The sequence below is a fragment of the Lottia gigantea genome, assembly GCF_000327385.1.
Source record: "Lottia gigantea unplaced genomic scaffold LOTGIsca_58, whole genome shotgun sequence".
Classification (NCBI taxonomy): Eukaryota; Metazoa; Mollusca; class Gastropoda; family Lottiidae; genus Lottia; species Lottia gigantea.
The window spans coordinates 1,431,497-1,456,083 of record NW_008709979.1 but is presented as its reverse complement, the minus strand read 5'-3'; the positions used below and the strand labels follow the sequence as shown (position 1 = coordinate 1,456,083).

Below are 24,587 nucleotides of genomic sequence, written 5' to 3'. Positions count from 1 at the left end.
TCAATGTGGTTCTCACACCAGGATAATAATATTATAATCCTATTATATTGATGATGACGGTGTGAGAACCACATTGAAACGTTGAAGTAATAAATATTCTAGAAGTATCTATCCATAAAATTGTCTTATTTATCTATAACCTGTGCTTCTATTATGCCTTTCAAAGATTATTCATCTTCTGGTTACATGCCATCGAGTTTCATCTGACAATCCAACAAGATCTATAAATCAACAAACTTGACTTCTTCGTCTGACTTATATGTATGAAAAAGCGTTGATTTGACTCTACATTTTTCAAAAGGGGTAAAGGCGTACCTTCAAATATAGTACAGACCCATAGCTACAAATTGGGTAATGTCAAGCTGGTGGGGAAAAAAATAAAATAAGTCCTAATCATTGAAAATTTACAAAATATTGACATAATATTTCACGACCCTTTAATTGTATCGCCAAAATCGAAAATCGCGGGTTCAGGTTATCTGGCGAAATGGAGAAATAATTTGAAAATCGATCGTCTGTCAGCAACTGAGATCAGTTAGTCTAATATTCTGCTCGATACGATTTTGTTAGTGTTTGAAAAAATGCATAAGAGGAACTGATTGCTACTGCCATTTTTCAGTTCTCGATGCACTCGGGTCGAATAAATCTATTGATTGATTAGAATCTCTAGGCTACCATGGTTGCTATTATTTCAAATTAATACATCAAAGCAATAATAAGTTTTAACTTATATTCCAGGAAATCCGTGTAAAATACACACAAGTTTCGATTGATGTGCTTGTTGCCATTATCACGAACAGTTAACTTTATTTTCAGTAGTTTATATTTAGATTCAGTCCCCCTAATATCTTAGTTGGACAATAAATTCAAACCTACCTTAGGTGACTTTTTAATTATTAAAATTTTTCCATGGATAATACAAAAATCTGTCCTTTCTTTGCTTCAAACTATAAAGCTTATACACCAGGCAATGCACACTGGACAGAAAGTTTAACATATACACAAGTTTGATATGAGACGTGAACTGTTAGTCTCTGTATTGTATAGTAGTAAATGAACTTAACCTGTCACTAATATAACCTGACCAAATTGCTAATAATAATCGGGTCATTGGGTTTATTAGTATTATCAATAGGAGTGAAATACCGGGTTATATTTAATATCTCAATTACTTTTTTTTATTTCATTATAAAATTAATTCTGGCTAGTAATCCTAATATCTTTATTTGTTCAGTGTAGATCTTAGGATTCCATACTTATCTTGCCTCATTAGCTTCATTCAGACAAGGAATCTGAAATACTATTTAATTATCTACCTTTGACCTACTTTTTTCTGCTTCTAAACAAAAAGAGAGAATACAATATACCAATAGTAAAGTCCAATAAATAAACTTTCACATAACCACACATACAGAATCAAAAGACGCTTAAGAAAGTCTCCTACAAAAAAAATGAAATGAAAATTACATTACCCTTACTGCAGTCTACCTATACACTTTTGTACTGGCGAAATTTCCCCCCTTAATCTAATTTAATGACTAGATCAAAGACTAGAATAGTTCGATACACCCAGTTCTGTAAATATTTGTTTTGTCAACTTGTCAAAAATAATTGAATTATTTTCTCTGCTGGGCATCTTAATCACGAATATTTAAGAATTACTACCTATAATTATAAACAATAGCTTGCTCACTGAACCAGATATGACCATATAATCACTAGCAATTACATGTGATATCATAGGATTACACATAGGATTTATACCCTAAACCTTAACCCTAATTGTTAACAACCAATCAACAATGTATGGCAAAATAATATTTTGTGCTTTTGTAAAATGTTTATGCTGCGGACTCTTTCCGATCACCAATAAAAGGAACATTAAATTAATTAAAATTCACGGAGAACTTCGCTGCTTGATGCTTCCGATTGATAAATAATACTTGTAAAAAAATTATTGTAATTATTAGTGCTGGAATGAGATTAAAATCATAACACTGGGTGTACGTGTTCTTAGTAAAAGTTTATTACTTGTAATTTCTGAAACCTGAGAGTAAGGTTTCATCTAAAAACATAACAACACCTATATTTTGATGAATACACCATGTACCCTCTTGTTTACAAATAGCTCTAGTATGTTGACGCAGTGTGTTGTGTTTAATAATAAGGACATTGTCCACTTGTGACACGAATATAAATATTTTTCATTGCTATTCAGACTTCATGCAATGATAATTGAACAGCAGTACCTGAAATTCAGCGTATAGTGTGTTAAAATAGAAAAATAAGGGGTATAACATTTTTATATAAAAAAATTGGTTAATATGATTATGCGCAGATGCCAGTCTGATTAAAATTAGACCAAACTTTCGTTCCTTTTTTTATTAGCTTTTATTTTTATACAGCCACTTAGGGTTTAACTACTGATCTCTTGAACATTCATATAAAATTTACATAAAATCCAAACGTTGCGAGGAAAGAAATATAATTGGCTAGCAGTGTTATCAAAATGCAGCTTATAGAATGCTCGTGTTTATGTTTGCAAAAATATCTTTTTCGACGAAAAACAGTAATACATATTTCTGCAAACAACCAAAAATGTTTTGGATTATGTGCTGTTAGACTTGCCACCCTCCTCCCGTCTGTTGACACATATCGCGTGCTTACCATTCTAAACGCCAACATTGATGAGCTCTCGATCAAGTTCAAATTCGCCAATTATTGAAAGAATAGCTGTTGAGGTATTGTCCTTGGCATAGTTTACGTCTCTCAGTATTTGAAAGAGCTGCATCAAAACAACTATCTTTCGGAGAAAACAACGACATGGTAGAGAGAGCACTTGGAGTAAATTGGGATAAAGCATCAGATAATTTAACATTCAAGATAAATGTAAAGAATCAACCAACTACTAGAAGAGTACTCCTGTCCATAATTGCACTTCTACCACCGGAACTGTTATTACAGGAACTATATACTATGTCACCAAAGACTTGCGCGGGATGAACAAATTAAGGTAAAGTAGATACCAGTATAGTCGAAATGGCTCAAACAACTACCAGACCTTGAGCACGTCAGAATACCAAGGTGTGTCAAGACTCCCGATTTGGAAGACATTTCATCCACACAAGTCCGTAGTTTTTCAGATGCAAGTCAACGAGGCTATGGAGTTATTTGCGTTTAATGTATATCAAGGGAACAATAATTTGCCGTTTAATTTTTGATAAAGCCAGAGTAAGTCAAATGAAGAATGTCACAATATCCGTTGGGTTCGTTTTCCCGCATTGCACAACTTGCCGCATCGTGCACAAAAACGATTTGAAAAACGAAACTAAAGGTTTCTCATAAAAACCGGAATGGCAATTTGTTTCACATGAAACGAAATATTTTAATCTGTTGTCCCGCATCGATTTTCTTTTTATTTATAATTAGGGAAATCTAAACTATAGTTTTATGGTAAAATCTAGAATAAAATAAATACCAAGTACAATCGATCAGAACCGTAATACAAAATACATAAATCCATAAGACGAAACAAGACAAATTCAATAAATAAAATTGGTCATAACTGAAAACCTGAATGAAGCTGAAGAAACACACATTACACATGAACAAACTGCATATTTTGGAAATTTCAAAGAAGAAAATTCGATGGTGATGGAAGAGTATATGTCGAAACTGGATCCATAAGTAACAAATGGTATCCTAATGGTCGGACGTTTAGAAAGATCACAGATACCTGCGGAAGCCAAACATCAGATAAATACTATCTAAACAGTCAAAATTGTCTTACCTTTTGACTCAGCATACCCATCAAAAAGTTGGTAACAAGTATCATTAAAAGTATATTAAGCAGTTGTAAGCGGCATACTGCGAAGATAAACAATCAGGAGATAGTTTGTCTTCCTGCTGAAAGAATGACGCCTAGTGGTTTACCATTTGAATATACTGGGATAGTCTTCGTTGGCCCGTATGAAATTAAACAACGATTAAGTATGGTGAAGAGATACGGCGTCATATTCACCTGTTTAATCACAAGAGCCGTTCACATTATGATAGCCCATTACATTGATACCGATTCCAATACACCAATACAATGCGTCGATTTATAGCAAGAAGAGGAAAACCTCGTTTTATACGTTCGGATAATGGTACCAATCTAGTTGAAGCCGAAAAGGAACTACGACATACTACAAAACACTGGGATGATACAAAGATTGCCTACACTATGGCTAAACAGAACATCGATTGGAGATTTAACATACTCCAACTATCAGAATGGTTCTATTTCCCTGCAAAGAGACCAATTGCACAGGCTAAATGATGAATCGTTGCCTACACTTATGTGCGAAGTCGAATCTGTAATAAACACTCGACCACTTACAAAACTGCCAGATTCGCCAGATGATCTCGATACACTTATCCCCAATCATCTACTGTTGACTTGATATAATGATGAATTGTCACCAACTCCTACTAACAAAACTTGCATGTATGTTAGATATAGATGGAGACTGGTCCAATATCTTACCGATCTTTTTTGGAGACATCGGACTTTGGAGTATCTTCCAAACCTACAGGAGCGTAAGAAGTGGTTAAAACCTCAGCGAAATACCAAAGTCGGAGATGTCGTCATGATATAAGATAATAGCCTAAGAAACTCATGGACTTTTAGCCCGTGTAATAGACACAAAACCAGACAGAAACCGTTTAGTTCGAATCGCGAAACTTAAAACACAATCGAGTACCTTGGAAAGACCCATTACCAAATTGTGCTAGAAGCTTATGATTATTGTAAAGTGAATCGTATATTAGTGATAAATTACAATTGATCCGGGATACGCGATTCAAATTCAATTACATCTTTTGCAGTCTACTTATCTCATGCTTGTATACTTGACCGGTTCTAGTGAGATATGTTATTCCTTTCTTTACTTGATTGAACGTCGGCCAATAGCCCCTTGGAGTTGACGATAGTGTTGAATTGTCAGATAAATGGTAGTCATATGTAAATCTTAAAAGTGACATGGGTCGCTGAAATTGAGCTGGTTGGTTTGAAAAGCATAGTTATACGACCAAAAGAAGAGTATCAAAAGGCACAGATCAAGTTGTTATACGCCCACACATTAATGTGGTTGTATATAGTCTTCACCCCTGCCTATCTGTCTGTACGTTGTTGTGGACATGATAAAGGGCTGTTTTTTTTTACAGGATTTTGACAAAATTTGATGTGAATGTTTCTAAACGACCACGATCCCTTAATTAAAAATGTGTTTTGAGCATGATAGAGAGCTGGTTTCTGAAGGCCATACGCCATTAAGAGTGATTCACTTGGTAAAAAACGCTTAATGATCTATCAAAAAACAACACTTGAAAATTATATAAAACTGCACTTGAACTGCACCCCTGGACAACTTGGTTACCATTACAATTGTGGGCTTATCGCTATTTTTTTGTTGTTGTATGTGGGCCAGTGGGCGTTCAGGGGCTTTGTACCCCTAATTGTACCCTTATTTCCTTTCTACCAAAATTGAAAAATATGACTTTTACACGTTTTTGCCCCAAAATATGCCAGAATGCTTATTCGCTCTATCAAAGTTTTGCGTCTATGCACTTCCCAGGAGCTGTCACATTTGGCATCTCACCGTAAACTCCACATTTGCATTCATGTTCCTCAGTACACGAAAACCAGAACATAGTTATATTATAGATGGTAATAACATAGAGTAGTTTTTGTAGAAAAAAATGGAGTTTTAGAGTCTGGGTTATTAGAGTCGGGCAACGCAAAACTCTAGGTCAATTCTCTCGTGACATCTCGCCTTGACTACTGCAACTCAATTTTGTTCAACCTTCCTGCAAATCAACTTAATCAACAACAGAAGATTCAAAATAAAGCCGCACGGATTGTAACCAGAACCAAACAACACGAACACATTACTCCAGTACTAAAAGATCTGCATTGGCTACCTATAAGCACACATAGACTTTAAAATACTCTCATTGACCTACCTTGCCCTGCATTCCAATGACTCGCCATAATACCTCCAAACCTTGTTAAAACACTATGTCCCTACAAGAATCAAAATTTGCTTGTTCAGCCTGTAACAAAATCATCCTATAGCAAGAGATCTTTCTCATACGCTGCACCATTTCTATGGAACAATCTTCCAAAGTATATCAAGGATTGTGAAACTTTAACCACTTTTAAAAAAATGTTATTTTTTTTGCAGTATTGTAGGCGCTCTACAAATGAATTATATTATTATTTAATATTAACGCCATACAGTGGATAGCGTCATTAGCCTACCCGTTTTCGATTTACAAAGGGGGTTCTTTAACGTGCACAGTTGGTAGCTGGAGCCTCGGTTTATTGTCGCATTAGAACACCAAGACGCTATTTCAAAGTCAGTCCCTCCGATCGACATTTGCTAACACGGGGAAACCGGGTTAAAAAATCGACAGGCATTATCTAGACCTGTAACAGGATTGAACCATGGACCCTCAGATTAGACTAGAAGAAATATGTAAGTAATGCATTTAGTACATTCTCATTGCTTCTAAAAATTTTATTACCTATCATGGATTATGAAAGGCCATGAGCGATAGAGAAACCATGCCACAATGCAAAATCGACTATCAATTTTCAGTGTCATTTGATAGTATATTTTTGCATTTAGGTTATATAGAATAATTTTTGTTCAGTTTTCAGACGATGGTACTTCCATACCTGTAAATATCATACAATCTCACTAAATAGTGTAAAATTATTATGTAATATGAGATATTATTTTATCACTTACTTATAATATGTATGTAACTGTCAATAAAGAACGGACAAAGAATTCAAACTTTTGTTTTACAGTTAGATTAATTTACAGAATAAGTTATAAGTAAATGAGTAAGATCTAAGAAGTATACAACTATATTCCAGATTTCCGAATAGTTAAATGCATATTCGAATAGTTATTGTTTAACTGTTCAGCAATATTTTTACAATTCTTTAATTCTGGACATTTTCCATAAAGCTTTTTCGGTAATGTTTGCAGCAATTTCTTGTGTCTTCTGAGACTTTACTTTTACCACCCTTATCTTGGATTTAAACAATGCTCCATTCCGCATAAAGGTAACAGGTTAAAAATTAAAACCTTTAAAACAGGCTTCTGACTTTATATGAAGGAGGTTGCTAAGCAGACGAATTGATTGACCGAGTGTCCGAGTGTAATAATGCAATTCATTTAAACCTGGTATTGTAAATAAAAAAATCATTCAGACAAAATAATATATTTATTTAGATATCTCTTTCTAATTTTAGTATCGTTGTTCGGAAATCACTGATATTTACATCTTTTAAATCAACTGAAACTCTTCCAATACGAACTGGAACTTTAAAAAATCCTTTTGTAGTGAATATTTGGAAGCGTATACTACAATCCTCTAATTGCCCGATTGTTAACTTTTTAAAGGTAAATTCATGTTCCCATCTGGAAGCCTTTTTAACACCAATGCTTTTACTGTTCTGCTTTTGTAACTTTCCGGGTGTCACATAAACTCTGGCAATGATGTGTTCAATATCTGATGGTAGTGATGTTACATTGACTCTATGAATTGTGACGTTCAAAAAATTTCTCTTTTGTTCGTGATTGATTGTTATTTGTATCTCATTGTCATTTAATTCATAGTCAGATATCGAGTCTTTATGTATCTGTATACTTGATGACATTTCTGCAAAACATCCATCATCAAGTGAAGCAACAGAAGGTATGTATGATATTGTGGAATTAGTAGATGAGAGTTTTCTTCTTGGTACTGTAGGCATCAGAGTCAATATTGTGGGTGTCGCTGTCTGCGTCGGCTGTGGCTTACAAAATGATGTTTTTGAATAGTATTTTCTTAAAAATTCTGTGCGTCTAAGGGTTTCATGGTCTCTTCTACTCCGAGAACTGGCTCTCACGCGATTCATAAAAGAATGGCTATTACGTTGAAAAAAATTTGAGATTTGTTCCAGTTGAATATCTGGAATCGATTCTGTTACACTTTTCCGAATACTTTCGACAATTTCCATTTCTGTAATAAAAAAAGTAATGATCTTGAATAAAATTAATTATAAACCTTCAGTGGCAAATAGACATGTTCTTTATATAGATACAGCTTTATGGAACTACAATCATTGGTTTACGTTTTACTTTTATGCAATTGTGCCTGAGGACGACGGGGGAACACGTCGAAACTTTGCATTAAACTTTAACCAGTGATTGTTGTTCCATAAAGCTGTGTCTATATATCGTACTCACAAATGCTAAATGCCATTCAAGGACTTTGGACATGTTGTTTATTCTAAGGTTTAAAGATGTTAATGGACGAGGTACAGGTACCGTATAATGTCGGTCGGACAATGTTCCTTTTTAAACTCAGCAAAAAAACTTATTATCATATACATGTACTCGAAAAACCTATTGGAAATACATATAATTTAATTTAATAGATTGCAATGTGTCCCATCATTAGCATTCCTATCAAATCCTTAATAATAGTAACCTTTGTATAATTTGAAAAAAAATGTTTTAACCATCTGACTTTTATAATTAATGATGAATACTAACATTAATTCTACATACCGAAAACACAACTTCAATAAAATTTCAAGTGATGTTGTCAAGACCAAGCTCATCTGTTGTATGAAAGATTTGAAGTTTGCGCGTGTTTTATAGCATTTCAGCATCGACAGGTGAGAAGACGTGCAAATACTTCAAATTAAGCCTCGTTAACACCAATAACTGTAAATACATTTTCCTTAATATTGACGTCATCGATTATTCTTCAAAAATTAAATTAAGTTTTGTTCTTCGAAATTTCATAATTTCTGTTGCATGTATAAGCTAAGTAATGTCCATGGTTGCGTTATATTTTACTTCTGTTCTGCAGTTGGGTGGAACAAAAACCGAAAAACAGAACAAGTTTCCTGTATGTTTTAACTGAACAATGGGGCAATAGATCTGACATCAAGAATTAACGTACAAGCCGCACGACCCAAATCAAAATAGAAAATAGTAATACATGACCGCATGGTCGAGCAAATTACCGATACCGGGTGCCTGAACCACCGTTCAGATCGCTTGATCGACGTTTTCTTATCTCTTAGTGTTTACTAATCATATGTACCAGGTTTACACTATGTTGCGGTCAAGTGTCGATAACTATATAATCTTGAGAAAAATTCAATTTCGAAATATTGGAAGTTCAAGGAAAAGTAAAATTAATATTGATATTGTTTTATAATAAATAAAATAAATAAATAACGTTTGCTTTATCTTTGTTATTATCACGATGGGTGTAAATATTTTTAGTATTTTTATTGAACAAAAGTTAGATTAGTATGAAGAGGAACACTGAGGGAGATATAAAATAGATCTTGTGTGAAGGGAAAATATTCAATAAAACAATTCATATAACGTTGGAATATGTTTCATTACGGTATATGGAAGAAAATTGTCTGAAGCGGGATGAGCGTTAGCCACCTTCTTATATATATACTATTATAGAGATGGTCGACTATTGATAGAAACAGATGCCTGTGGATGAACCCTATTGAAAATCAGAAGAATCGAAAAATATTTAGTATGAGTTATTACCCTTGTTCTTGGAAACGCGTTCAATTTTTAGCTCGTGAACCCCTTAGAAGGCACAATTCTCGATGGGTTTTGACGAAACTTGGCATGAGTGTTCGTAATCACCCAAGGATGAACCCTATTGAAAATCAGAAGAATCGAAAAATATTTGGCATGAGTTATTACCCTTGTTCTTGGAAACGCGTTCAATTTTTAGCTCGTGAGCCCTTTAGAAGGCATAATTCTCGATGGATTTTGATGAAACTTGGCATGAGTGTTATCACCCTTGTTCTAGAAAACACTCTAGAAAAACAATTCTTGACAGATTTTGACGAATCTTGGTGTGAGTGTATGTAATGACCCGAGGATGAACCCTATGGAAAATCAGAAAATCAGAAAATACTTAGTATGAGTTATTGCCTTTGTTCTTGAAAACGCATTTTAATTTTAGCCTGTAAACACTCTTGAAGGCTCAATTCTGGACAGTTTTTATGAAACTTGGTAATATTATTCAGTATCGCCTCAAAAAGTTCAAAAGAAGTGTATGTCTGAAGGTTGAATATTTCATACTGGTGATTGTTACTGTACTGCCAACTATTTTTATTTAAAATCAAATCTGCCAGTGGGCGTATACTACCTTGCCTTGCCAGCTATTTTTTTTTAATAATTTTTGGTTTAGATTTTGAATTTCATTTTCTCTCAGTTTTTTGTGAGATTTTTATGCGGAAGGAAAATTCTAGCAATAGTCGTTTTGTGTGCAGTGAATGTCAAGTGGATGTTAATGAAATGTAGTGGTTACTGTCAGTTTGGCTGCTCAAGATTTTCATGGTCATGAATTTTTTGTTCAGAAACTAAGTATTGGCCATGCTCTTATGTAACATATTGGAAAGTTTTCGACTAGATTTCTGGATAAAGTTATTGAAGAATGAATTTCGTGAGTTAACATGGAAACAGATGGCAAATGAATTACCGACGATTTCTTAACAATCTTATATACTAGTTACCTCCCCTGTAGCCTTTTTTTCGACATTAATTCATTAGTAAGATTTGAACGAAATTTAGAAGTGTAGAGTAGATATAACAAAAAAACACAAGGGGTATATTATGGTATAACTCACTTCTTTACTAACAAAACACATAACGTTTCAACACAATTTACACGTGTCGTCATCAGATGAAATGAAGTAGTAGGGGTAAACATGAGGATATATAACAAGAAGGAAGCCATGTTCAGAAAGAAAAACGGTAATGAAGACAATGAGAACGGTACAGACAATAAAGTGGGCAAGGACAAAGAGGTAGAAGCCAACACTATTACAACAGATAAAGAAAAAGAGGGGAAAGATTAACAAGGTAATTAACAATGGGATTAGTGTAGCCAAATTTTGGAGATGTAAAGTCTCTATTCAATTCAGGGAAACGGCGGTGGATTTCAAGGGCTTCACGGATTCTGCTTGTTTTCGGGTAGGTTCTTGGCAAGAATGGATTTATCTTCCCAGAGGATGTGGTGGGATGGGCACTTGAGGTGTTCAGACAGGGCTGAGATGGCATCTTGTTTCTTGGTGGATGTAAGGTGCTCTTTGGTGCGAATGGGGCACGAGGTTTCTCCAATGTAGATGGCACCACAGTTGCATGGAATGGAGTAAACCACACCTTTAGATGTTAGATATACAATCGTAACAAAGGGTACGATACGAAAATCTTTTCGCTATGCGCGCTGTTACAAATGCGTTTTGCGGCAATATACAGGCAAATATTTTATTTCATAGTAGAAATTAAGGGTAACATTTATGAACAAAAGATTTCATTAAAATTCATTTGCACATCAGGATTCATCAAGATACAAGCTGCAGCACCTATCGTGTCTGCAAACCAAAGTTGAAACGTTTACTTAGTTGAGAGTAATAACTCAAACACTATTCATCCGACCTAGATCTATCTCATCAATAAGTAAATTCATACCACATTAATTATGTACATTTTTATTTCAAATAAGGCGATGACATTATTTGTTCTATTTTCAATTGTTCATCAGGATAAAATAACATTCTAATCATATTTACAGTTACCATTGTTGAATTGGGAAAACTAAACTAACATAATAACAAACAGTATACAACAATCGTCTATATAACTTGTTTCCGTTTCGTACTTTCGTTGGTAAATCAAATTTAAGTGATTATTTTCGGGCGAATTGGAATGCCAGCTCCGATCACTTACTGTACTGTTAGTCGCAGAATGGCTTGCATTAATGAAAATATTATAGTTGACTTTGGATATATACACTTCATAAGAAAAAGTAATATTAAATAGTATTGTCACAAAAAGACATTTTACAATCGTAATATGTGCGCAACTCGAAGTCAATTTATGATAACCCGATATTATAAATCATAAGAAATAGTCAATGAAGTTCATTTTATCAACGAAAGTACGAAAGACCTAGACCTATATTTTAGTTATTATATTTACAAACATTACTATATATATTTAATTAAAATCATTGTATAAAATATGTCATATACATTGAAGCATGCTTATATTACACATCATATGCAATGCGTATATTATCATACAAAAAGATGAGGTTGTATATTGAAGATTCCTGTATTGAACATCAGCAAATTTATATCAAATCGTCCAAATAGAAGCTGAAGCTTAAAAATTTACTTCACCAGATATAAATTAAGAGATACATCAGTATTTCGGAAAAATGACTTTCACACTATCAAATAGTTCGTGCTCTTCAATTCATATTAGAAGTGTTACAATTTGAAACTTTTCATGATTTTGCATTATATGATGCAGGTCGATTGAAATTAACTTTTAACATCAAATCCTTATGTATTGTACTGTAAAGCAAAAATTTAAATGAAGAGAAATTACATCCTACAAGAGATTGTAAAGAGGTTTTGTAAAATCTTTGTGTATTCGGCACCCTGCTATTCAGAGTTTTCCGACGTCATTATCGCAAAGAGCCTTATTTAAACAGATTTTGCGATAAGGAGGAACCACAGGCGCCCAATTGAAATTGGAATGATGCGAATTGATGCTATCAGTGTCCCCGATTAATATTTAAGAGGTTAGAAAACTGCTGCTGATTATCTGTAAGTGAAGATTGGATTTCCGTTTTAACCTCCAAGTAATAATGGATAAGTAATTTGTTTACCACGATCCCAACCATATATTTTATTATCACGTGGGTTATATGACACCATGACGTTTAGAGTATATGGATTCGAGATATCCAGGGCTTGAAATGGTGTGAGTAAAGATTCAGTATAAATATCATAAGCGTAATCAATCACTGACGGTGTTTCAACTACACTTCGAATAAAATATATCACACCACAAACCATAAAACCATTACCGTAACTTCCACGTTCTACATCTATCTCCCATGTTTTCATTATATTTAATGTCATTGCATTTAATCGAGCTAACTGTAATTTATTTGACCCCTCTTGTTTGGAATAAATAATCCACAATCCATTTTCATCCACTGAGAAATCAACATAATTGTTGACACCCTTGTATAAAAATCTTTCATTTTTATAAGAGGCACCAGGCAGATCAACTAAAGTAACGGCACTTCCAACAATTAAATCAAACCGTACAATTTTATCCCAGTCTTGTGCTTGGTAATAGAAGCAATTTTGATAGACTACGTGACCTGTGCCAAAGAACGGTATGTTTCCCAAATTGTATACTTTTGTAGGAGTATCATCTCTAAAACGAGTCATTGTTCTATATTCATACATTTTATCTCCAGAGTTACCAAATGTTACCCAGATTTTTTCCTTTTGAGATTGCGTGAAGGCAGAAGAATCTTTCATCCAACATCCATAACCTGGTCCTACATTTCGTTCATACAATGGTTTTCCTATCATTTTAATTCGACAAACTGTTGGAAAAAAAGAAAATAAATATCAGTCTAAGCAAGAACCATTTTAAGACCTTAGGCGATGTCATGGGTCTGTCAAAGCCCCCAACAGATTTCAGATAGCCTGCGATGAATTTGAAGCCTTTAGAGGGTGTAATTGTCACTTAATTGCCATCTAAATACGCCACTGGGTGGAGAAAAATTTGATTCCATTTTTGCTCAAATAATATAGTTTTAAGAGGACTCATTTTGTCTATGCTTAAACTTTGTAAATTGATTAAACAATGTCTTGATACAAGGTTTTTATTTCGGGGGCATGAGTACCGACGGTGTGGTATTGCAAGGGGAGTCTGGGGGTATCTGCGGACATTTTGAAGAATAAGAAGTCATTTCCAGCAATCTACACAGACAATACGATTCTTGATGAAATATCGTTATTTTTACCTGCCCACCGATAAAACTTGACATGATCATGTGATGAGATTGCTATATATTTATATAAAAATCTACAGCACTGACAATGATTCGAGAATCCTCGCTTCTTCGAAATCAATCAAAAAAATATTCATACGCATTTGTCTTATAGCTGGAAATAGTGTTTGCAAGCTTGTAACTCTTAAAAATTACCGACCACCCTTGCAGGAAATGGTATGAAACAAGTAGGCCAATATTGATTTGGCAGATAAAAATATAAAATATAACACTTTGTTTCAGATTACTGTTTTCTTAAATAGCGTTTATGGGCTTCTAATCGTTAATTCTGTTATTTTTAGAACTCAAAATTTCGACTTGTAGAATCCCAAATTTAGAATTGTGCAAAATATATTCACAGAAATAAAAAGCCTAGAAGGCTTTCGTAGTGTTGGATATCAAAAGAGGATATCATAAATAAGATTAAATGTCGTACATGATAATGGTTGTTAGTAATATTAGTAAGGGTTTAAGACTGTGAGATAAATTTGCTGCTGACTGACTTCCTCTGACATATCTAGCTCCTGTAAAATATGACAATAATATATTGATATTTGATATCTTATAAAAGGGCCAGATTCGCCATTTTCGGGTTTGATTTGGGCCTTGAATATATGTAAACAATCTTCAAAAGTACTAAAAATGTGGGATATGTACGAAAAAACCATAATTCCTTCCAAAATACGCCAAACTATGAATTTCTATTTGCCTTTTCGACATAAGACAGAGTCTCAAGTCTTTTTAACTTTCAAACGCGGGTAATTCTGGACACACACGGATTTGAAGGGTTGAAGGCGGTGAGCTGTTAACACTATTACTGATTAGTTTAACTAAAGTACAATTAATCAAACAAATGCTGAATCTGTCCCTTTAAAATGGGTGATAACAGTGTATATACCTTTTTATTATGCAGTTGGTAGTATTATTATATTCACATATTATTCTGTGATACGGGTAGGGGAAAAACTTGAATAATACGGACAAAAATATAATAGAATATTACGATTGTGACAGTATGGAATTCTGTACTCACATTTTGTCCTAGGGGGTATGGTTGGAATTGGTGTTGTAGTGGCCACTATATTCATTAACACAAATATTGAGAAAAATAAGTAAAAATTTACCGAAGACATATTTGAATACTTATAGATAAATCTAAGCGTTTCCTGGGAGAATTCTTTCTTTATTACGGAGATACACAATGTAAAATTATATGTAACTAAATAATTAGCTTTTTGTATACTGACCCGTAGTAGTAGCAGTTGTAAATGTTGAGGCAGGAAGCTTTCGTATACTACCAGCACAATGCACTGAAATAGAATGGGGAAGAATTGAGTCAACGTTGAACACGGCAAGAGGGGATCCAAGTACTTTTTCAGTGTGCTGTTTTCTTTGAAATTTTTACACGCTTTTACAGCTAAAAGTTTTTTTTCATGAAATTTGGTATCTCTGCATACATTGAGATAAGAGTCTCGGTAGCCTTGTATGTATTTTTTGCTTACGTGGGCAAATTTGACTGTCTGGACTCATTTACACGTATGTAGACTAAACTGATGTGAGTTGCACCTTTTCGAATCATTGGTTAAAATGAGGATCATGAGTCAATGTATAGAATTTTAACATACCAGATAACAAATGAGAGCCCTAACGCGGGTCTGCAAGGAGCAACAATGAAACGGTATGACCTTGAGAATATTGAAAGATAATTGTATTGTGGAAAAACTTGCCAGTCCCAAAACAAATAATTTTTCTATTTATGAAACGGAGCGAAGTGGCTGAGAAATGTCCCCAGAAAACAATAGATCAATGTAAATATTATAAAATGATTTACAGAGAATTTAATACAAGCATGAGAAAGACATCATGAATTGTGCAACCAATGACAAACTCGTGGATATTAAAGACAAAAAATGGACAACCACATTTAATGCCAGCATTAGATTCATACGCCTCCTGGCGTATGTCAGGTTTACAGAGGTCAAGGTCATTCTTGGCTGTCGAATTAGTCTTGGTCAATCTGTTATCACTACTTTTACATCTACTGACACAGTAAGAAGGCACATTTTTCAATTTGTGGACAACTGGTAAAACCAAATGAATAATGAACCCGGCAAGATATGATGAACCTTTATTTTATCTAATGAACCCTTTTTTACAGAAACTTTAAGTTTGCTACGGTTTGTTTACACGCATAAGGCATTTTATGTAACGTGATATTTCCTTCGTTTAGCTCAAATGGCGCATAACTTTCTTTGTTCAAGAACACTTGTACACCATGCCCAGTCTATCACTGACAGGGGGAAACCGGGTTGAAAAATCTGAAGGTATTATCTCGACCCATGCCTGAATTATGTGGAATGGTCAGAAAATGTGTAATATTATTAGAACTTTTAGATATGGCAGCAGCATTTAACACCATCGATCACGATGATCTGTGACACAGACTGACCGGTCAAAATTTCAGATTCTGCTGTTCAACTATCAAAATCGTAATTAAGTTGAATCAAAACCGACTAGCATACAATATGGAGTTCCACATGGTTCTGTCTTAGGTCCTATTCTTTTTACAGTATACACTATTCCTTTGGATGACATTATTCATGAACACTGTGTTGGTTATTACCTTGTTTTGCTGACGACACGCAAATCTACATAGTAGTACCACCGTTTGACATCCCTGTAAAAAAGCACAGCTAGAATGCTGTATTGACAGTCTAAGATTATTGATGCATGATAACCTTTTAAAATTGAACTCAAAACGGGATTTATTACTATTGGACCTTAGAACCGTTTAACATCTATTGCGCAAGCCAATATTTCTGTCGGATCTGAAGAAATCAAACCTGTTTCATCAGTACGAAATCTTGATGTCATCTTCAATGATTCGATGGACATGACAAAACAAATTGCCGCCTTATCAAAATCCTGTAATTTTCAGCTCTTCCAAAAGATACAAAATACTGCTGCAAGAGTCATTACTAAAACAAAACCGTATAATCATATAACATCAGTTCTACAGACTCTTCATTGGTAAAATATTTAGCTCTGAGTACGTAATTTCTCTCATTTATATTATCACGGCCCCGAGGAAGTATGACGAATAGGGGTGTGGATTGGACATGATGATATAAGTGTATAAAGAGAGCCTTGCCCCAACCTACCTAAGCGATTTGATAGTCTCTGTACGCGTTCAACTACACACCTTAAACTTTGCGAACCACCTCTGCTGTGGAATAATCTACCAAAACAAGTTAAAGATGCAAATTCAGTGGACATATGCAGAAAAGTGTAGCAATTTATCACTTGGCATTCAAAGTCGTGCAGAGTGCACATCCCCAAGAAGCCATATAGAAACAAAAAATTTAATTTGATTTTCACAAAACTGTGAATGCCGATGTTGTTATTTCTTTGTGTTGATGGTAGCCTAGTTCGATAAATGGTTGAATTATTTGCTTTGGAATTGGAAAATTGGTTTGTTCCTTGGTTCACCTGGTTCTTATGGAATCCACATAAAATCACGCAACATAAAAGGCCTTTCTTTGTATTACTTTCCGTTAAATCTCCCCTATCCAGTTATTATAGATTCTCATACAGACGAAAAGTGAAAGAAAAGGCAGACAGAAAGAGGGATATTTATTTGTTTCCTTGTATATTCAAAAAGAAATGTGTTTCTATGATGTCCGATATGTGAAAATCGATATCCGACTGCCGGTTAAGTGAATGGGATTTAATAGCAACACTTTCATCAGGATAGTCGTCATAACGTGCAGTATGCGTATAAACTTAAAAGCCTTTTGAGTGATTTTACAACAGGAATTTTTGATAAGAAATTGAAATAGAATAATACCATCTTATCAGATTTCTAAACCTAGATTAACTAAGGACATTTTCTCGGAAATGAAGATTCTCAAATTTCGAATATATTTGGAAATACGAGTTGTTTCACCGGAAGAACATATCAATATTGTATCAATCAAGACCCAAATTCTGAACGTCTCGAAGTATCCTGTAAAATCGAGCGAGATCCAATTACCCTAATATGATATAAAACTGTTTTGTTAAGTTACAAATACAGCAACTCGCTCGGGATACCCAGTCTTCACAATGTCAAGCTATTACAAACTTTGTCTCATATCTAGATTGTAATAGCTTTCTTGTATCATGTGAGTTTGTAAATGCAGCAATTTCATTGGACTGTACGCTAGCTAATACAGCTAATCAGAGCTGCAGAAAATCTGTAACAAAGCTGGAACGATACAGAATGTAAAATATTTCAGAATTTCTGACAGTCGTCTTGATTTAAATTCAGAATAGTTTTTGGCACATTTTGATAAAACTTAGTATGGTTACTAGAAAGAAAAAGACGAAAAATAGTTCATGCTAGTAATGTCCCTTGTTCATTGAAACCTGTTCGACTTTAAACTCAGTCATTTCAGAAAATCTATTCTTCGAAAGTCATTGATGATCGTTAACACTCTAAAGCAGGGTTTCTAAAGAAAATGAGCTTAAGCGTCACTTTTCATGCATTGAACTTCCAAAATAGGGTTCGATAATTTACTGAGAATAATTTAATCAAATTTTACAATGAGGGAAAAAAATCGTCAATGTTCCTCTGGTAATGTCCTTTACAATTCTGACGATTGAAGGTCTTAACCAATTAAAAAGTTTCATGATTCTTACCTTCACAAAAACCTTTGTCACCTTTATCACCTTTACTACCACGTGGTCCTCGCGATCCTGAAAATTCATATCCTTAAATGGCAAGCATTAACAAAAACAGAACAAGATATTAATTAATGGAAGATGGTTGATGCTATTATCTACCAGGTCATCGTGGAATTGGGCAAGTTTGTGACTTACATACAACATTATTTTCGAAATTGTAATCTTTGAACAATTTCTTGCAGAGTAGATTCACGGTACTGCCCATGCAATTTTTTTCCTTTGGACACTGCTTATACGTCTTTGTTGACGATTTGGCAGGAGCTATTTGTCCGACTTTTATTTGTGTCCAAATGACTAATGTATGTAAAATAATGTATTTAATAAGTTAATGGTAAGATTTTAAAATTAAGAGGAAAACAATGCAAGGATCAAATTATAAATATATATTTACCTGTCTCAGTCACTTCACCTATAAATGTAATAAAGCCACAATGATCAAATAGTGGAGATAATTAAAGATTGATTTAGAATTATTCATTATTAATGTTGTGTAAATCGGTGTGCATTTCCCATGTCTTCACATATATTTAATATGTCTGAAATTCTTCTTATTCCAAAATATCAACCAACAATATTGTTAAGAATATTCTGTTTTCATAGATTGGTTGACTAAATTGTATGAAATATTGTGATAAGTTACACCCTAAAAGACTACAACAAATCTTAAGTAGATTTAGTGGACAATTATCGACGATGTTCTTGACAAAAATATTAAAAGTTACATAATTTGTGACTTACAGAAACACTCTCCTTTATCTCCGGGCCACCCTCGATCTCCCATATTACCCTTTAGACCTTTTAAACCTGGTACTCCAGGAACACCACTTGTACCCCTTTCTCCTTTTTGTCCTCTATCACCCTTCTCTCCTCTCTTACCACGTTTACCTATTAACCCATCTGTGCCGTTTCTACCAGGTTCACCTTTAAAAATGCATTTATTTACATGAATGTTAAAGAAGTCTGTAATATGAATATAAGTCCTCTACAAGTTAAACGTACTTACTTAAAATTCGGTCGAAAATCAGTATGCCATATTGGGGAATTCCCAGAATTACACCGAATCACCCCCCTTCTGTAAAACTAACTGCGAATATTTCTGAACAAAGTATGGATTTTTTGGATACTACGGTATTCAAAGGACCAAGTTTCTCTCAAACAAACAAATTAGACATCAAAGTATTTTTTAAACCAACGGATACTCACCAACTTTTATATAAAAACTCTTTTCACCCAAAACATACTTTTACGGGAATAATCAAATCACAAATTTTGCGTTTTTTTAGAATTTGCACTCAAAAAGTAGATTTTGATGCAGCTTGTAGACTAGTTTTCAGTAAATTAAGAGAGAGGGGCTATTCCAAACGATTCTTGCGCAAAATTAAAAATGACACTGTTTTGGACCTTTTGAAAATTAATGAACCCCCTCCTCCAATAAATTAATACCTTTGGCGCAATACCATGTAGAGGTTCTCGGTGTCGCACCTGTGAACATATCCATATGTCTCATTATTTTCAAAATAAAAAAAACGGAAAAATATTTGAAATTAAAGAACGTCTCACGTGTACGGATAAAAATATCATTTACCTAATTTCGTGTACAAAATGTGACAAACAATACGTCGGCGAAACCCAGAACGCGTTGCGAACTCGATTTAGCGGCCATCGCTTTGATATAATTCATAGCAAAAATAGACCAATTTCTCATCATTTTAATTTACCTGACCATTCCATTGAAGACCTACTTATCATGCCTATTGAATCAATTCCTGACTCTGATCTTATCAAACCAAAAACCAAACGATTACAGAGATAAATCTACTGGATGGACCAACTCCAAACAGTGGCTCCAAATGGACTTAACATCCAGCATGATAATCAAATGATTCCATTTGTTGCCACCTTTAATCATACAGCTGCCAAAACCTCATCCATCGTCAAACAGTATTACAGTGAATTACAGAACAGATTTCCGAATTTATATACCAAACGACTTGTAATTGCCTATAAGCGCGATAAAAACCTTAGTAATTTTCTGGTCCGTGGTAGACTCGATCCCACTGAATCCAATAATACTTGACCCCCCTCTCTATTTTCTAGCTCATTAAGTATAATATATTCTAATCCTTAAAAGTAGATGTTTATCTTTTCAGAACCTATTCATACTCTTTTCTTTTAGAACTGGTAACAAGAAAACTTTCATATTATAGATTTTTGTTTATTGTAGATTACTCGTGGTTGTTTTTTTTAACTTAATACTAACTATGCTAACTTCACCTTATCTTGTATTGAACATTTATCTCTTTATTTGTGACCTTGGCCAGTGCTTTACATAAAAGTCACTCTTAACACCGAACAACACATGAATAAAAAACATTCTTACCTGGTTTACCCGGAAGACCATCAATGCCATCTTTTCCCGAAGGACCTTCTTTTCCGGAAGGCCCCATCGGCCCTTCGGGACCTGGAAACGATTGAAGTTATTTTGAATACAACCCTCTGATAAAATAATTAAATTTTTCAATCATTAAAAATACTGAACTTTCTAAATAGTTTAACAAACAATTGACATTCTCGAATGAGAAAATATGATGCCATTGACAGATACATCCGAATGTCTAAGAATCAAGCTTATTTCATATGTAAATAAATCAAATGCCAATGTAGACAATGAAAAGGCTGCAGTTTTAATGCGTCACTTACTACCTTCCACATAACCTTCATTAACTGATACTTTTGCACAATTAAAGATGATGTAGATACTATCGAAATAGTGAAATGATTTAATGATACAGTGCAACGTGCTATAATGCCCTTATTAAAAAATCTTTAAAGGTAAATATCATTAAACATTGAACCTGGCGAGCCTTTAAATCCGGGGAATCCGAGCAATCCTCGAGTTCCCTTCTCTCCAATTTCACCTTTCTGCCCTTTGGGACCTGGAAATCAATTATATTATATAGGTTTTAGGGTTCATGCAACAAGGAACGCTTATGAAATGGTTTATTGAAAATGACATTGTTGTTAATAATTAGAGAAATTAGATATAATGTTGTTAGATTAGGAAGATTGTCTTTGTTAAGGAAGATTGATGCAGACATATATGCAGAGTATATACTATAAGGTTGATCAAGGTAGTGTTTCTCTCCGAAATATCTATCAGTTTTCTCAATTACCTGGAAGTCCATCTTTACCATCATTACCTCGTTCGCCTTTGTCACCCTTTTCAGCCGGCTTACCAGCAGGACCTTCAGGACCAAATACCCCAGGATCACCAGTGTCGCCTTCAATAAAAGAATTCAAAGTTACTTCAAGATAATCACATAAGGTACATGTTAGTAATAATGTCTCAATATTGAGAATTCCATAAAGTTGGATGAGTTTTTTTATATTATCTAATTCCATTTTAATTGAAAATTGGGTGGAGGTGTTCTGTCGAGGCTGAATTCAAAATGCGGCAACTCTGCGGAGGAATCATAGTCGCAAGCTTCTCATGGACAGTCGAAAATAAAATTTATTTTGTGCATTCTGACACATATATTGGCTTCGCCACTCTTCCCTGTACTCATATGGATAGAAGTTATGATTCGCTCTTGTCAGTATAATGAAACAGAAAGCGTATTATTTACGTATTTATCAAAAGTTTTTAAAAGAAGATTTTCAGATATATTGGTGTTATTAAAGGAAATATTTCACCGTAGATAGTATTAAGGTTAACCAACTATTGCTTAATATCATATATTTAACAAATTTGCAATAACAACTCATATAATAAAGAGATCAAACCTTTTTGGCCTGGTGGACCTCTTAAGTATTCATCACTTCTTAAATTCATTGCTACTAAATTATGATCTACAGTATCTCCCTTCTTTCCCGGAGGACCAGCAACACCAGGAAATCCTGAAAAGCAATATAGCATAGAACTTTTTAATGAAGTAAATAGATGTTTCATATAACCTATCAGAACAGGACGATTTCTTATGCTATGCTATCTTGATGGAGGCATAAAACCTCTACAAATGTGGAAAAGATTATTACATTCTGCCATTTTAAAGAAAAAATGTGAAAAATTCCAAAAATAACCTCTATCTATCTAAGAAAAACATCTTTATTATTTTCTTGTAGACCTATCAGGGTGAATTTTGGTTTCAGTCTCCAAATATTTCCCAGTACAAAAATAATTTTTGGTTACGAATGGTCAAAAGTTTGGACTATTCTACTCCTAGGTATAATATAATATATAAACATTTACCTGATTCACCTTGTTCACCTTTCTCACCAGGCACACCGGGTGGTCCTAAAACAAAAATATGAGTCAGATGGTTGCAGATTTTCTAGTTCGTTATGACATGAGTGTATTAAGTGTCGTTTGGGCATATTGAAAACTGTGACGTCTTAGAAACTATCGAAAATGAAAATACACACTCAAAATCCTGTCCTATAATTTGATGATTAAGACCTGTTCCGGTTTTCATTTTAAGAAATATCTTCCAAGGAATTGGGCGCCTTCTAATTTCAATCAAGAGATTTTGTAAGAGTTTTAGTAAACAATTGAATTGGCTGTAATTGTGTGCATAGATCACCAAGATTCGTACTTGTAAAATTTAAATACACTATTTTAATGAAATTTACGAGTACAAATTCTAATCGCACACACTTTAAATCATCATGAAGTAAAAAATAACAATGCTTCTTTATTTTGCAGAATATACCAGTTAATCGTCAATCAAATTTCAAATTGATCAGTTGGTGCATAGCGACATAAATACAATCATTACCACACAATCCCATTTTGGCGAACAGTGGTGGTCATCTTGAAAGATCAATATCCACAGTTCATTGTTTATATATAAATACAAGTATTACAAAGTGTGTCATGTATTGAAATCGTAGTCCAATGGTTTAAATTAGAACAATATAGACTGAAACCAATAAGATGAAACCAATGAAGATTTGACAATTACAGCCCGTGAGAAAAACTCCAAGGAAACCCGTTATAGGTAGAGATGACAAACACGAAAGAAAATTTGTATTATCGATATTTTGAATGTTGCTTAAGACCAAAGGAAATTTGAAAGTAAATTTGATTAATCAAAGCTTCAAATATGCATATTTTTTCATTCGAAGCAATTTAACAGGCGACCAATTTCCAGTGCGTAAGCATGAATTCAGAGTACGAATAATATACTTTTCCAGGTATAGAAACATTCTTGGTGAAGGGTGGCAATACTATCACACAATTACCACTTATTTAAAATTAAATGGTCAATTGATAACGTGCCGAATATAAGGTAATATGTAGAACTAAAGTTGTTATCCTTGAAAAATATACTTTCTTTTCTTTTTCTTTCATATCTTCATTTACAATGTATCTAAAACAAGAACTTGAGGGTAATTCGAAGTAATTCTGCTCAAGAGGAACTATTGTATTCAACTTGGCATCACCAAGTGAAATCGCACTAGATTCATAATATTTAATTAATCCTTACCCGGAGGTCCATGAGCAGCACAATATTCTTTAGTTTCTATACAAAATGATTTTAAGGCCACAAGCTGAAATCACAAGAAGATCTACACTATGTAAATGTACTGGTAATGATCACAACATCGTTGATACATCAGTTGATACTCAAAACAGTCCGAAAAATTAGATCGAAAGTAATACCATTGCGATGAGATAAATCAAACCAAAGGCATTTTTATATGAAAATACACTTGTTTTGATTTATCTCAACACAATTACTAAACAGGATGATGAACTTTCCTTTTCTGTGACAAAATTTTAAAAACTTTGATGCATTCCAGGTCTACTTTTACCAAACAAAACGTCTCTCCCCCCCCCCCAAAGAAAAAAAGAACATATACATAAATATAGTACGGAAGCGTATAAGGAAAATTCAAGTTAGTAA

The 24,587-nt window shown here is 34.0% G+C and overlaps 3 protein-coding genes across 3 annotated transcripts; 1 reads left to right on the top strand and 2 right to left on the bottom strand.

The window, feature by feature from the left end:
• Positions 1 to 7,285: 7,285 nt before the first annotated feature.
• Positions 7,286 to 8,059, bottom strand: LOTGIDRAFT_166483 (hypothetical protein; the record flags this gene model as incomplete). Its single annotated transcript, XM_009063545.1, has 1 exon — positions 7,286 to 8,059. One exon carries the CDS (start codon positions 8,057 to 8,059, stop codon positions 7,286 to 7,288), a length of 774 nt encoding a protein of 257 aa, XP_009061793.1.
• A 4,674-nt stretch (positions 8,060 to 12,733) lies between these two features.
• Positions 12,734 to 13,492, bottom strand: LOTGIDRAFT_127565 (hypothetical protein; the record flags this gene model as incomplete). Its single annotated transcript, XM_009063544.1, has 1 exon — positions 12,734 to 13,492. The coding sequence occupies one exon, from the start codon at positions 13,490 to 13,492 to the stop codon at positions 12,734 to 12,736; it is 759 nt and encodes a 252-aa protein (XP_009061792.1).
• A 5,935-nt stretch (positions 13,493 to 19,427) lies between these two features.
• On the top strand, positions 19,428 to 21,997 carry LOTGIDRAFT_127563 (hypothetical protein; the record flags this gene model as incomplete). The annotated part of the gene is made up of 2 exons (XM_009063543.1): positions 19,428 to 19,596; positions 21,921 to 21,997. Coding segments are annotated over 2 exons (246 nt in total), but the record flags the coding sequence as incomplete, so codon positions are not given.
• Between the last annotated feature and the right edge of the window lie 2,590 nt (positions 21,998 to 24,587).